A 16,377-nucleotide genomic window follows, 5' to 3' on the forward strand; every position below is an offset into this window, starting at 1 on the left:
AAATTTCCAAATCTTAGTTTTTCATAACAGAAAGCTTTTGAAACAAATACCTGTAGTAAGGTAACAAGATACACTGTATGCTATGCTAATGTTTTCGGACTCTAAAGCAAGATCAGATTTCTTGAAAATTTCCCTTTTACTACAAGCAACAACAACCCCCTAGCGAGCAACCTAGCATACTGAAAATTTCAAATTTTGGATTTGGATCGAGCAGTAAGGCAGCCCTGCTAGCTTTTATTCAGTGGAGCACCCATTTTAATGACAGCGCTCTAGTAAAACAATTCTCTATGTCACTCTTTTGAGGGGGCACCGTTGCTGCATCCTTGGCTTAACTCCACCCAGTATCTTTATCCATCCATCCATTATGTATACTCTGCTTAATCCTCATTAGGATCGCAGGGGGCTGGAGTCTATCCCAGCTGACTTAGGGTGAAGGCAGGAGACACCCTGGACAGGTCACCAGTCTATCACAGGGCTACATATACAGACAAACAATCGCACTCGCATTCACACCGACGGACAATTTAGAGTTTCAAATTAACCTGGGCATGTTTTTGGACTGTGGGAGGAAGCCAGAGTACCTGGAGAAAACCAACGCATGCACAGGGAGAACATGCAACTCCATGCAGAAAGATACCAGGAAGGCAGGGACACAAACCGGGGATCTTCTAGCTGCGAGGCGGAAGTGCGGACCGCTAAACCACTGTGCAGTGCCAATATAATCAGAATTGGTTTAAATAACTACCAACAAGCCAGGGTGTTTTTTCATTTTGTTTGGATTTTTCCCATATAGAAGAGTAATAAGGAGCTGTGCTGCAGGAGAGTGTGGCCATGCAGACTGTTCAGTATGTTGTCTGTTGTCGGTACTGAAATGTGTTTATAAATACGCTAAATTGGTTTAGTAAAAAATAGTCAGGAAGTAAATTAGGCTGTTTTTTTGTTAATAGATTACCTTTTTGCATTTATAATAAAAGTCAAAGATTTGTGCATATGGGCACAAAAAATGACCTGACCCAAAATATAATATATTGGTTCTATTCTCTCCAAGTTCTATGGTAGCTTACACAGAATTCTAATCAGCTGAAGTCGTGACACTTTGTAATTGCACTCATGAGAAAATGTTCTTGTGTTTGATTATCTTTTTCCATTTTTGGTGAAGTTTAATGACTGGACTATTGTTCATTCAAATGAAGATCAGGAATATCCGTTTTTCTCCCATTTCTTTTTTAACCTTTAAATCTGCCTGAAGAAAAAATGGCAAAAGGGAAATTATATAGAGATGGAGATGTGCATTAGAGGACTCTGCCTTTGTCATGGTAAGGAAACATGCCACTCATTTCATTTGCACCACAGATACAGCTCTTGTTTTAATGCATACATGAAGTAGTGCAGAGTAACATACAGTTGAAAAATATCTATTTATTCTGTTGTTGTGTGTTTATATGTGTGTGTAAGGAGGAAAACAGCAGTTTACAGTTGATTGAAAGCATCAAAGAGGTTATTGAAGGTTAGTCCTTTCATTTATAACAGCCATTTAATGGTCAGGTCAAAAGCTAAATCAATGTCCCTGATGCGTTTTGATATCTAGGGCTTCAATCGAGCCAAAATGAAAAGGATGGGGTCATGACATCAAGCATTTGATCTCCCTCCATCCTGTCTGCAGAGAAGAATCCTGATAAAATGCTGAGGCAATGTGAGTCACCCGGACTTTTAGTCATAAGGCTGTTTTTGTGTGCGGAAGACTGTGTGATTAGAGTTTCTTTGGGTCAAATGAACACTTCCCTCTGTTGGAGCTAATCAATAAATTCTGTGACTTTTCTCTCGGGTATGCCCACCTCCACTGGTCTTATCTCCTTCTCCCCCCCTCCAGTTTCCTTTTCCTTTCTGCTCGTGATGGCAGGGGAAGGGCCAAAGCATCTAAGCGGTCTCTTGTGAATGAAGTGAATTGAGACAGAGCTCATCTGCATGCATGAGCAGCCCTCATAAAGTAACTACGCATATCAATCATGCTCTGCGTGGCTTCGTGTTCGACAGGATTCATGACCTTCTGTGGGATTCCTCTGGCAAAATACAGTATACCGTCCATGGAAGCACACACAGGCACTGAATGCATGTATGCATACCTACATTTCACCAGCACACACACACACACACACACACACACACACACACACACACACACACACACATTCACTCTTTCAGCCACAATCACACACGCTGCTCAGCACTCTGTCAAGCTGTCAGTGTGGTTTGACACCAGCTCTCCTGTCTCATCATTAGTTTTAGTGAGAGATGTTCTGTCCCCTCAACAAAAACAAACATGGCAGGCGGTGACAAATCAATTAATCAGACGGGGCATTTGCCGATATTTATATTTCACTTACAAGTAATGTGCATTGAACGTCTCAGAAAAGTTTCCAATAATGCACGGACAGCACTTTCAATCAGCATGCTGCAGAACGGTTTTGATCGATGAATCATCAGAGTCAGATAGATTGCTGTCAAAACAGCAGCTCTCTATGACTGATGAGCATCTTCCACACTAACTGAATTGATGCACCTCTGAGTGGAACACAACCCTTCTCCAGTATTACTGTTAATATCTTCTTAGCATGTTTCTTTTCCTGTTGGGACCTTTGGCTGTAGTATTCTGTTGCCTTTCAGGATCGTGAGTTTTTACAGCTGTCATACTTCTAAAATAACTTACACCTTCTTTTCTTTTCCAAATATCTACAACCCTCAAACATCCTGCCTAAAAGGTAGAGTACATGGACACCAGTTAAACTGCATGAACACCATTCTGCCTTTAAATCTGCCAGTATAGCTGCTGTTTGATGTATTCAACATAAAATGAGTTCCCCATCCTTGATGGATCTTTGGCATTGCTAGGCAACACAGCCTTGAATAGTGTATATGTTCAGTATACAGAGTATATTAGTTGAGATACACACAGGATTGTGAGATAATTTGTCAAACACCAGCTTTGCAGAAGCTGGTTAAACAGGTTAAATTACTTTTAGATGATTTGATTTCCTTGAGGTTTAGTTAGTTGTAGTTGTAGTCAGTAGTTGTGACAACTACGTTAGTTTGTTGTTGGTTTTTTTGTATGTTTTTAAAAAAAAAAAGTTTTGCTTGTATGTCTCTGCTGTGTGTGAAACTACAGCAGAGACAGTATCTATCTGCAGTGTAACAGTTTGAGCCGTCTGGCTTTGTTTGCATCATTCCTTTATTTTGCTTTTTTCGGCTTTGCCCTGAGAGTCTCAACCCATCCAGCCTCTTTTCCCTCACTCAATCTCGCTTCTTTGACATTCATTGTTTCATTTTTCATTTTATCATTATTTCTATATATATATCATCTACTTCCTTTTTTCCCCTTTACTTTTTTCTTTTCACCTTAAGTGACCCTTCTCATTGATGTCTTTGCCTTATCAAATTCCTGCTTAAAGTAATTCATCTCCACATCCCTGCTTCTTATTCTCCCTCTCACTCACGCTGACTCTCTGTTTACCTCTACTGTATATCTGCCCAACCTCACTTATTTCTTTCCTCATTTTTTTGACCGCTGTTTCTTTTTAGTCTTTTCCCTCATTTTGTGCTTCTCTGCTGTTTTTATATCCCCCTTTGCCTCCTTTATTTTCTCTTCTTCCGTTATTTTGATTTTTTTTGCTCATCTTTTCTCCTCTCCTGTCTCTCTCCTCCTCATCTCTCTTGCCTTTCTTTCCTCTTCCTCTCTCGCAGCCTTCCTTTCCTTAGTCGATCAGACAGTTGAAGCAGCCAAGCTGCCGGAGGCGAGAACAGACAGAGGAGCCGCTCTGTCCGACCTCCCTCCCTCTCCAGAGAGGAAAACTAATGCAGACACGCCAATAAGCTGTAAGAAGACAATTATTCACCATTTACATCAGCCCTCCATCTTTCTGAGATTGCGCAATACAGTTCTGGAACTCGGCTCTGTTACCCTGAATAATATTTTTAGGCTTTTATCCTTTCACGGGTTACACCTTCTTTGATTGATTGGAAGAGAGTTTCGCCAGTGAAGCGGTTGCCTAGAGGTTACAGTTAGCTTATTATTGGATGAACCAGTTTACTTGAAAGTAAGCCAACTGGGGAGATGTTAGAGAAGGGAAGATAAATAAGATATGATCTCCCATCCCACAGCAACAGCTATTATCGTGCCCTTCAGCAAGGCACTTAACCCCCAACTACTGTAGACTACTAGATCTGCTCAGTGTCCAGCAGAACGCCTGCATTTATACCAAGCAGCTCCCTTGTGTGAATGTGATATATATTTAAGGCAACATGTTTGCTGAAAAGACTTGTGCTGGTTGAATTATGGTTAAATGTGAGTTTTGTACTAAAAATAAATATGTCAAATCTCCCATACTTTATATTTTACAGAGCAACATTTAGACTCTAACTCGTATTTACAACTTTTTAATTAGTTTTGGAATTTTTCATCAAATGCCCTTGAACTTTTTCCACATGATTTTCTTCTCCTGCAAGTCAGTGCTCCAGAGACAGAAAAACATTTGAGCTCAGGCAGAGGTTAAATAAGGCAACAGAGCAGCTACAGCAGAATATGTATTTGCAGCCATGTGTGTGTGGGTGCTACTGTGGTAGAGAAAAAAAATGGTATCGCAAAGATGTCTTTGGAAGAATAACAAAAACTGAAGGAGTGAGCGATTGACTCATCTGCTGATGAGCTCCTCAAACATAACAGAGCAGAGCATTGAGTCTCAATCACACACTCGTTCCTGCAGCACACATGCTGACAACAGCAGGCACTCGCTCAAATACACACAAGCAGACAAAAGCATATAAGCAGCAGGCATTGCAGAACTCATACCACAAATGCTCTCGCTTTCTTGTTTCCACTCTAAAACATATACTTACAAAACTGATAGCTGAGCAAAAAGGTTGGAAGGATTGCTTTACTTGTCACCTACAGTATAGTGCAGATGCAGTGGTGTTTCCTTAAGACCTGCAAAGTGCCCACTCTCACACAAGAATGCCTGTTTTTCATTTCATACTTGGACAGGCTTTGGCAGAGATTATATGGTGTGATTATAGAGTGTAGGGTTTTGTGCATTTACCAGCATGGCTTTGGTGCACAGCTAAAAGTCAGTGGCTCAGGTTTTTTTTTTTTTTTTATCACGTTTGCAAATGGGAATGAATAGGATCTACTGTGTTTTCTTCCATCTCTCTTTCCTCTACCTTTTTGTTGATATTAAAAAAAAATCCTAATCTCGTAAAATCCCATTAAATCTCATCAAAAATGTACAAATGTAAGTGGACAGGCACACTCACTGTGTCTTAGTACCTTAAGCTATTAGTGGCAGCTTGTTCCAGTACAGAGAACATAGTAAGACAGATTCAGAGCTTTCTTTTATTTTCAACTCGGTTTCTGGCTCCAGATCGCGCCAACCGTTGTTATGTCTGATCGAGTTGAAGTTTAAGGTGAACAGGGCCTCACTCTCCTCCTGTCCGTTCAATCATAACAGTTGTGGAGCACAGTGAAGATTTGTTCTCCCTGTGAATCGATGCTAATCACATCATTGTGCAGCCCCGTCCCCCACGCCTCTCTCCCTGGGGTTTCACACTCCTTTCTGGCCTTTTCCTCCTCACCCGCTGCTTCCCTTGCTCTGTCTCTGTCTCTACCATCCTCCTTCCTGTCTCCCCTCATCATAGGGGAGGTGAAGCCATGTGAGGCTACTTGCACGCAAGCCAGCCCTCCACATGGGTCAACGCTGTACAGACTCCGATGCTGTAGTTGTTGCCGTTGCAGAGAGCTCCAATCATGCATCTATCATCCATTATATGTGCAGCACAGCCTGTTGTTTCCTCAGTGTTGTAAAGCGAGCCCGAGTGTAGAGCAAAGCAATTTGTTGAAGGTCAATATGATCATTTAAGATGCAAACTGGCTTTGTTTTTTGATTCTAATTATTGTGCAAATTAATAAAAATGTAGTCAAATTAATAATAGATTTCATTGCTGGCTTATTCATTATCCAATGTAACTCTTCATTCTCAGGTGTTTTCTTTACGTTAATCTTATCAGTCATTGAAAAGCATCCTCAAAATGTTATCAGGTTTATGATGATGAATTTAGCGTTGCCCAACTATGCCTCTCAGCTGCCTTAAGGCCACATATTGCAGCTTTCAGCTGCTCCAGATGAAAGTAAACAATTGAGCACTTGACAGCTGAATCTTTGGTTGCACTAGTGGCTCTAGATTGTACTATGAGAGATGTCCACTCAAACCAGGTTTAGAGCTTTGGTAGAAAAAGACACACAACAGCCCAGTGTCCATTCACAATTGCGTTTTTGGAATATTTTCTGCTGGATTCTGTTTGTTTGTGACATATTCAAAATATGTTTCAAATCAACATATTTTTGCCATTTATTATATTGGGTCACTGCCGCTCTTTTTCAACCAAGTAATCATGTATTACATGGGGTAGGACTCGTCATCCTAGTAACCTAGAAAATGAAGGAGAAGCTTTAAAAAAAATTCCGAAAGGGTTGTATTTTAACCCGAATCATAATATTTTTCTCAATCTAACCATGAAGTTTTTGCTGTTAAAGTCTCAACTATAGTTTAATAAAGAGAGATCATGTAAAAGTAGTGAGCAGAAGTTTATTACAGAAACATGAGCACGCTGGATCAAAGGATTTTGGCAGTTGAATTCCTGTGATAAGCAACATCACAGAGTAGAATCCCAGATGAAGATAGGACATGAGGACAGGACCCCATTGGAATCTAGACACTGGTGGTGGAGCAAAGTTAGCAGATGGCTGATGAAGACTGGATGAAATATCCTGGACAACCAGGATGATGCAGAGATTGACTGTGAAGGGATTTTGTCAGCGTGGAAGTGACAAAGAGAACAGAGCAACAGGAATACATAAATTGACTGTAATACATGGAGACAGATTAGGTTATGAGTTATAAGATAAGTTGTAAGCCTCGTTGTGATATTTTCCAAAACCTAGCCAGACAGCGAGTGAAACTCAAAAGTAAATGAGTGGGGAAAAAAAACAACTTCAGAGTAATGGTCTAACAGTGACACAAGCCCTGTTCTCCTGGGTCGCAGTCCAGTCTCTGACCTATGCCTTTATCCTCCCTACCTTCTTCCAGACATGGAATTTATAGCTATTTCAAACTGACAGATTCTTCTACAACCTCACAGATGCACAAATATATCTTTTTCAGCGCTATATTCTGTTTCTCTCAAAATGTAAATCAGAATGCAGTTTAGCTGTATCTGAATGCAATCTTGTGGAGACAGGGTTGGCATCAAAATTCTGACAGCATCCAGAATCTGACAACGTGACTGTTGGTCTTTGACTCAAGTTAATAAACCAACCAACTGAACTGCAACATGACATGATGCAAACTACACTGACGAGACAGCACAACACTGCTGCCAAGAGAAAAGTTATTTACCTGAAAATGTCCAGTCAACCCTTTGACCTTCTGACAGAATCCAGTGTTTCAGTTTTCCAATAAATGCACATAACACTCAAGCATTTTTGCCAAAGGCTCTGCACATGCAGATGCAGGAGTAATGTGATATATTTATTTATCTGAGTCATCAATACTAGCACTAGTATTACACATACACCCACAGGACAATGACCTTTTTCTGCTGCAGTCCGTGTTACTAAATATGTATTCTGGCTTTTTTTCCTCTGTGTTTGTGTGTGTGTGTATATGTGTATGTCCGCATGGCTACATGCTTGTTCGTGTGTGTGTGTGTGTGTGTGTGTGTGTGTGTGTGTGTGTGTGTTTGTGTGTGTGTATGCATGTCCATGTGTTCATTCACAGCTCCAGCCAACGCCCAGATCGTGCATTCAGGCGCCGCATGTAACGTCAAGGATGATAACATCAGCGAGAGAATCTACACCATCAAAGAAGGAGACACACTAGTGCTTCAGTGTATTGTTAAAGGACACCCGCGGCCACAGGTAAGCGCCGATAGCACCTGCTGATCATTTGTTAATGTGTGCACTTTTACACGTATCTTCAAACCGATCCACGGTGACTTTCACTGAGTGTATATTCTGAGACTGTTGCTCAAGGACACCTTGACAATAGTGTTTTTAGTGGCTTTGAACACAACCAACATGCAAACATGCTACACTCTCATTCCATCTAAGGTGAGCAGAAAAATAATGGATAGAATATTTGTATGTTTTGTAGTGAAGATGTAGGTTTATTTCTCAATTTGGTTAAAAAAACACATATTTAAGTACTTTAATGATTTCATGCTGAGTTATTCAGTTTGGCATCATACAAATCTGAGAAAAAACGCGTAATATATAAAATCACTGTGTTGTTTTATGTATGAAATTACATACTATTGCTGTTTTGAATTGAATAGACTGCTCCCTGCTCAAGATTGCTGGTAATGTTCTTCAATATGGACAGTAAAGTAGTTGATGCATCTTTCTGAAAATGACAGCCATTTTTCCTCCTGCCAGTCAGAGTTGATGACTATTTTAGGAAATGATGTAATCAGTGAGCTTTGATCAGCACTCATATCTGCCTTCAAGAAATTCCACATTTTCAGACTCTGCTACTTGTCTTGCTGGACTCTAAATGTAGGTCTCAGATTCAAGCAGTTTTTGTTGTCTTTATATGGGTCCCATTTTCCTTGCACAAATATAGCAAAGCCCAGGGTCTTAACATGCTGCTGATGCTGTTATAATGCATGAACACCTGCTTAAATCTGGCAAAATTTAACTTTGTTTACATGGTGTTCTTGCTTTCATGCAAGAACTTTAGGGCAAAACATGTGCCGGTGCCTGAAAAGACTACAGGCGACATGGACACATTCTATGATTAGCATCAGTTGCAGAAGCCGCCCTGCACCAACTAGCATCACTTATATGATGTACCCATGAGTCATTACTCATGTTTATGGTGTCAGTGTACTTCTGTTTGTACTGAGTCACACAATCGCTCCCTTTACTCACCTTACAGTGGCATTAGTTAAAACCATACTCTGCTTCAGGGCTCTCATCTGAACATTGATGCCAACTGACTCCTTTGTCTTGTTAATGGCACCGTCAGTATATTTCAGTTTAGCACTGTACAGTTTGTTTTGATGAGTAAGGGCAGCAGTATGCAGCAAAATATGCTTTGTGGCTTAAAGGTCAGGGACTTAATTCCACAGAACAACTGGTTGGATAAATGTGCTCTGTGCTGTAAACTGTTACAATTTAATTACAATACTTGCCTGCAGCGAACTGTGCAGCTGCATCAGTAGAGCTTTAACATGTGAGATCTAAAAATATAGAACAAGATGCATTAAGATAAATACGCATTTACTATAAGAAAAATCACAGTGTAAAACTATTCGCTGTCCACTTCAATGCACTGCAGATTTTCCCTCTGTCATTTTCAGTTACACTGGAGACTGAAGAGGAAGAAATGCAGAATTGCTATTATACAACAGCTCAGACTGGGCTGCACATGCTGCGCTTAAAGTGCAGTCAATTAGTTTGTTTGAGAAGGAGCATTGCTTCATTCTTTCATAACAACACACTCTAAATAGAAAGGCACTTAAGCACTAACAAATATACAGCCAAACATAAATACATATTATACATGTTAATGTGTGCTAACAAGCACAAACATAAATACACAAGCACTGGAAAATACATTCATTCAAAACACACACACAGACGCAGCAGCACACTCAGCCAACAGTGGACTCATCTGGCTTCCTGGGTTGAACTCCAGCAAAACATTTTGGACCAGGGTCTCTGTGAGCGTCGGTGTGTGCGAGCCCACACAGCTACATGTAAAATGAACTGAGGTGACTGCAGTGGGGCTGTGTGTGTTGTGCGTATTTGTGGGAGAGTGTGTGAGGTGAGAAAAGCAGTGTTCCTCACGGGTGCATGTCCACTGACATCACATCAGCATGAATAAAACAGTGGCTGTGTCTCAGCCTTGTTGTCTTCTATTTGTGTTTGTGTGCACTCTGTGTGTGTGTGTGTGTGTGTGTGTGTGTGTGTGTGTGTGTGTGTGGGTGGCATGTCAGAAGCAGCTTGACTGTGTTACCCGGCCGATGCAAAATAATCATCTATACAAAGCTGCAATAGCTAATTACATCCTGAACTGTTGACCTAACCTGTGTATATCATTTCTCTCTCATTTGATCCGTCCACCCTCTGTCTCTCTCTCACACTCAGAGATGTACATTACATTTACAGCCTTCACGCTCAAAACCAAATCCAACTTTTAATAAAACTTTTGTTTTCACCACAGCTGCAACTATAATCATTATACAAAACATACTCTGAAAAACACATACCGCACAAGTTCATTCCCCTGGAGCAGTTCAGAAATGTAGGAAATTGCGTCAGTGATTGCTTGTTCTGGGTCGGAGGTGGGAGTGTATTTTGAATAATGATCACTTTGGTCACATTGTCAGAATGTAAAATGTATATGTTGAGTGCACCAACAAGACTCACACTGCCTCTGGCAAGGAGACACTGGTTGAATGAGTGCGTATTCCGGCGTTTGCTTCTGTGTGTTTGTGCATGTATATGTATGCATCCGTCAGTGAGAAAACGTGCATGCACAACACGCGAACAAATGAAGGCAGACAGAGACAAAGAACTGTGGCGAGGAGGTGCAGCAGTGAAAACATCTCAGTTCCTTATGTGTTTGGACACGAGAACGGATGCAGAAGCAACATGCTGGATCTTGATTAAATCATTCACGTATATATCTGAGGAGAAAAGTATGTATGGAAACAGCTTCACAATTTCAGAAAGATATTCCCAGTAGATGTCTCAGAATGGTTGGCGATATTTATGTAATTGGATCAAATTTGAAGGAAACAAAGATCAACTGAATTATATAACCTAAAAAGATTTAGAGCCAAGCAGTTGAAGAGATCATGCACCTTCACAATGACAGTCTTGTGAGTTTAAAAAAAAATAAAATAAAAAATCACAGTCAATCCTTGGCTTTCTATCATCATCACTTCTTAAAAGTAACACAAAAAGCATTTCAAGGCACATACACATTCTTGGCCTTGATGTAGCAAAACAGTCTCAACACAAGTTCCACATACTTGTCTTCTTAAGAGCTTTCAAGCACATCTATACACACAATAGGTCTCAAGTGCTGCTATGGGTTTCCTTGTTGCCAGATGACATGTTAGCCAATGTATTTGCTAATAAACAGTGAGATACAGTTGAAAGCACCAATTCTCTATTTTGTGTCATTTCATGATTTTACTTGCATAATTTCACAACTATTATAAACCTGAAGGTTTTAGTTCTTACCGCATCAACACATGCAAGTATGAAGCCCTGTAAAGATGAAGCCTCCAGGAAATCATCTCTGTCAATGATTCATTAACAATAATTGACCCACGCCAGCACATAGTGAATATTGATTGAAACAGCATGCGCAAATGTAAAATGTGGCCATGTGTAGACACGCATTACACATGTAGGAACAGGGAGCAAACAAGACAGATATCAGATAATAACCAACAAGATGACTGGATAATTACATAACAGCTGTAACATAAACCTGTACCTGTACATATGATTTTATTAGTATCACGCAGTGTCTTTATTAGGTTGTCCATGAGCCTACAAAAGCAAGTATAAGATACTTAGGATTACTAGACCGTGACGATGGAAGTAAACAGTGTTCTGACCTCTGTCCCACTGTCTTCTGCTGGAGTAGCACACTGCAGCTTTCTGCACTGGGTCCCATTGGGCTTACAGAATTTCCACTGCACTCCATTGGCTGTATTGATAACCTGATCCTCGTCACCCCAGCATCTCCTTCATCCATCCTCACAGCTTTCCATCCCTCCTCATCCACTGAGTCCCAGTGCTGCCAGTGCACAAAGTTGTGGTTTCTTGTGTCCTTCTGTATTGTTTTCCTTTGTCATTTTGAGTACAAATGAAAGCTCATCAAGCCGTTGTCTTGTGCCAGTATATGTTCTGCTGCTATTTGATGCATACTCCTATCAGAAATCCAAACCTAGAAGCTCACGAGGTTGTTGGGAGGAAAATAATATTTGACATTGGCCCAGAGTGACTTAGAGTGATTTAGCAGCTAAAATATGTATTGAGAATTAAAAAAATTTGGGAAGTTTGTGTTGTTTTGGCAGAAACATAAAATTCTTTCAGCATACCCAAGGCAATGTTGTAAAAAGAACATAATTCAAATCAGACTGATCAGTATTTTCAAAGGAATGTCTAAATATACCTCAGTTAAAAGATTTTTCAGTAAATGCTTACTAGTAACAGTTTTGTAAAATGTAAGTGCAGTATCCAATTTTGGAATTGGACTCATTCTTTGGGGTTTTCATCACATGACGAGGCAAAAGATATATGACAATTAAACAGCTACTGCCGTGAACCACATCACAGTTTTTTTTCCCATCCTCCCTGAGAAGTTTGCATTGGTCTTTAGGTGTTCGAAGACATGTGAGATGTTCAAGACGTGTTCAGGCTTTATTATTATTTATGGATGTACTCATTTCAAGTGTGAATGTCCTCATACTGGTCTCTGTTTTCATTCTTCAAAGGAATAATACACTTACAATATTGTGCTGACAAGATTTTAATATATTTATTGACAAGCACACCCACTGCAGGGCGGACCACACTGACTCTTTAGATACACTAAAGCTTTATATTTTATTAATCAGATAAGCTGTTTCATAGCAGCTGAAAATCTTTTATCCGTGTCTGGTTTCTGGCTTTCGGAGGGAGCTGCTTGTGTCCCACATTCTGATAGGTCTGTTTAAGATCATAAGAATATGATGTATGAGTTCTGATTGGCAGTGGATTTTGCTACATTTTCAGTCAAAATGTATTACCAGTAAAGACTTTTATTCTGTGTATTATTCTTTAATGCAAAGACCATTTTGTTCGCAAAAACTTTAATCCGCGTCTTTCTCTGAGTGAGATGATGTAGACTTTCCCATCCACTTTCTCCACTCTCTCTCTTCATCTCTCTCAGAAGAAGGAGGATCCAATTTAGCCATGTGAGGCCAGCCCAATAAATAGCTGCTTTACCGAGAATGAGTCTGATTGAGAATTTATCCAATCCTTTATCAAGACTGATTGTTTACCTTTGCCTGAGCTAGATTGGATTGAAAAGGGAGCTCTCACCCTGATCCATACAGAGGAGAGAAAAATCTAATCATTTCTCTCTCTGTCTGTCTTTCTTTGTCTGTGTCTTTCCTTCTTCCTCTTTTCGTTGCAGCCTTTTCCCTTATATTGTTTCATTGTCTTCTTTTCCTTCATCACTCTCACCACACATCATTTGCTCTTCACATCTTTCTCCTCTCAGCTCTTCTTCCATCCTTGTCTTATTTCCCTCCTCCCAAATTGATCTTTTTTTCTTCATCCTGTCCCCATCTAGCTCTCCAAATTTCTCTATCTCCTTTTGTCCCTTTCTCTGTTTATTTTAGGCTTTCTCTCTTCTCTTTCTCCTCTATGCTTCAGACCTACTGCAATAAACCATATGTCAAGTCAGAAACCCTTAGTTCACCTGAAGGAGCTGCTTGATTTTTGGAAAAGTCCATTTTGTATTGGTAACAAAAGAACTACTGGTACTGGTTCATACTGAAGTTTTTTTAAAAACTTTTTTTTCTCTTTGTTTCGTGACAAACACGACTGTAGATCATTATAGGAGATTTGTTTTTCAAGATTGTAGGCAACAGAGTGACACCAGTGTTGCCTCCTATGCTGTGATCCTGTCAAGCTCATTGATTATATCCTTGAATATTTTAAGATTCCTCAAAGAAAGAAAGAAAGAAAGTGAAAATCAGAGTATCCACACAAGAGAAAACCTTAGTGTTAGAGGTCACCTACAAGGTGCTTGTAGCATCGCTCAAGTTAACTCCAGGGACATCAGGGCTTTTAGTTAACAAAGCACTGTAGTCTCACTCACAAGGCTTTTCTTGTTACACACACACACACACACACACACACACACACACACACACACACACACACACACACACACACAGGGCACAAACACACACAGTCATGGCTTCTTCAAGAACACAATGGGAGAGTAAATGGTTTTTCTGAAAGTGATTCCTACCTCCTTATTATTTATTCATGGGGCTGCTGGTCATTGCAACCTTGAGACTTGCATGAGTGTGTGTGTATGTGATGAATTCTATAAGAGGAAAAAGGTGGAGAGAGCCATAGATGAGAAAAGTGGAGAGGCAGAGAAAAAGAAAGAAGTAGGGAAGAGGGAGGAATGGAGGGAGGGAGATGAGGGCTGCGGTCTGGAATACGGGTTTGGATTTCCGTCCTTGAGGGGTGAGTGCAAGGCGATCGATAGTGAGGCTGAAAGCGAGGCCGATCAGGTGGCAGCACGAGGCTGCACAGGCGCTCAGCGAGAACACGACCTAGACGCAAACAAGGTCACTGCTTGACCTCTAAGTGGATAGAGAGGCAGAATGAAGAAGAAAACAAGAGTAGAAAAAGATCAAAATGGGAGAAGTTTAAGAGGAGGTGCTCACAAGACACGAGAAAAGTAGAAGTTGAACTAAGAAAGTGTTCATCTGCCTGCTTCTTTTTTTTTAATTAATTGCAGCAAACATGAAGAACAGACCGTACGTGGAGGATGAAATTAGAAGGAAGACATGGTAAAGGTGAAGAGACAGATACATATAATGATGTACTATAACAAGAACATGCAGCAACAGTAAACATACAAAACATTTATAGTGAGAGATTGTTCAGGAAGAGAAAGCTGGAGAAGGTACAAGAAACCTTTGCTTTTAAATCTCAACAAAAACCTTCTAAAACCACTCAAGATGTTTCACTCACAGCCTTATGGTTGACTATATGAAACCTGTCTCGCTACTAGAGTAGGGATGTAAATGAGAACACAAGACACAGAACGTCAAGGAAATGGAAAGGAAAAATAGAAGAAAAGAAACTAATGAGGCTGATGAATTGTGATGATGAGTGCTGCCCTACAGAAAGGACATGCTGACCACTAGTGAAAGAGAAGCAGAGGGTCAAGACATGAGGGTGAGCTGGCAGATTGTGTTGTGTTTGCTGTTGTACGCAGGACTAATGGAGTGTTTTCCAAAACTCAAGAATATGACGAGAAATCCATGTGGATTGCCAGGAAGGGCCTTCAAGAAATTTATGCTTGCAATAGAAGGTAAGATAGAGCATCTGCTGCATGTTTTTGGGCAAATCTGCATCTTTTACTCAAAGTGCTCCCCGCAAAAGCATTGTTAAGCTTTCATTCAGTGTTTTGGAAATTTTGTCCTGTAACTACATACAGATACACAGTTGCTTCAGAAAGTACTCAGACCTTTTAACATTTTGACTTCATGGCTGTCTTGTGTCAGCAAATCCGCTGTTTCGCTACAATCAGTTATTCAAGACTTGATGAAAATGTCTTTAAAATGTAGCTTTTCTGCCAAGTCTGCCCTTCAGCTTTTAGTTCAGAAAGGAACTGTAATCACAACAGGGCCAAGCTACTGCTATGTGAGAATGAGGATCTGTGTCCTTGACTACTTGAGACAGAATGAAGACCAAATCAAATTAGATCTCAAAACAAAGCACACTTGTGCTGGTGATGTGTCTGGGTGTGCAACTATGTACTGAACTCCTCCATACCTTGTCTGTATGTTTGAGTGTCTCTGGAGTGTCTGCTGCCGTGGTAACGCAATGTACTTCATATACAAGCCCCTCTCTAAGGCTAAAAATAATAAAGATAAGGTCTAAATGTCTATGTCTGCGCTCACAAACTAAAATGACGTTCTATGTTCAATAGAGAGTAGAAGGACAGAGAGAGATAAACAGACAGATAGACAAGGTTGTTTGTATGAATTTTAAAAAATGAAGTTTCACTGAATGATGAAGTAATATTACATTTTTAAAGGCTTGTACAATTTTTTTGTGCAGCACCACTGTTGCATAGGTGACCTCCTTTAAAACTTCTTAACATCTACCAGGTCAGTGGTGCTGTCTTCAGGCTAGTTCAACGTGGCTTAAACATACAGTTGTAAACTATCTCCACAATTCAACAGTTTAGTTTATCTTACATAAACCATAAGCATCAAAGTAAAACTTATTCAGGATCACTGGCATGGTAAGCAAGGCATTTTTTTTTGAATAGTGGCAACTCCTTTCAATGCCTACACCCCAGTCATTGCTTCTATGCAGCAAGAGAAGCACACCTCAACAGTACTTGAATGTTGGTACAAGGTTTTGTAGTCATCAGAATGTTGTATGTTTTTCAGTGTCACAACTGGCACGTTAGCCATTAAAAGACATTTTACAGACACCTGTGGCACCACAAAAAGTTCCTAGCTCACATAAGATTAAGCCTTGAAGTCTGGAATTTCATAGAGCTG

General features: G+C 40.2%; 1 protein-coding gene across 2 annotated transcripts in view; it reads left to right on the plus strand.

The window, feature by feature from the left end:
* LOC111565259 (MAM domain-containing glycosylphosphatidylinositol anchor protein 1) overlaps positions 1-16,377 on the plus strand; it is a 186,678-nt gene that overhangs the window by 48,885 nt on the left and 121,416 nt on the right. For both annotated transcript variants that reach the window (XM_023265327.3, XM_023265462.3), the window contains exon 3: positions 7,824-7,963. In XM_023265327.3, coding sequence (XP_023121095.1) covers positions 7,824-7,963 — 140 coding nt within the window. The remainder of the gene's footprint in view (positions 1-7,823; positions 7,964-16,377) is intronic.

Source organism: Amphiprion ocellaris, chromosome 1 (genome assembly GCF_022539595.1).
Source record: "Amphiprion ocellaris isolate individual 3 ecotype Okinawa chromosome 1, ASM2253959v1, whole genome shotgun sequence".
NCBI lineage: Eukaryota > Metazoa > Chordata > Actinopteri > Pomacentridae > Amphiprion > Amphiprion ocellaris.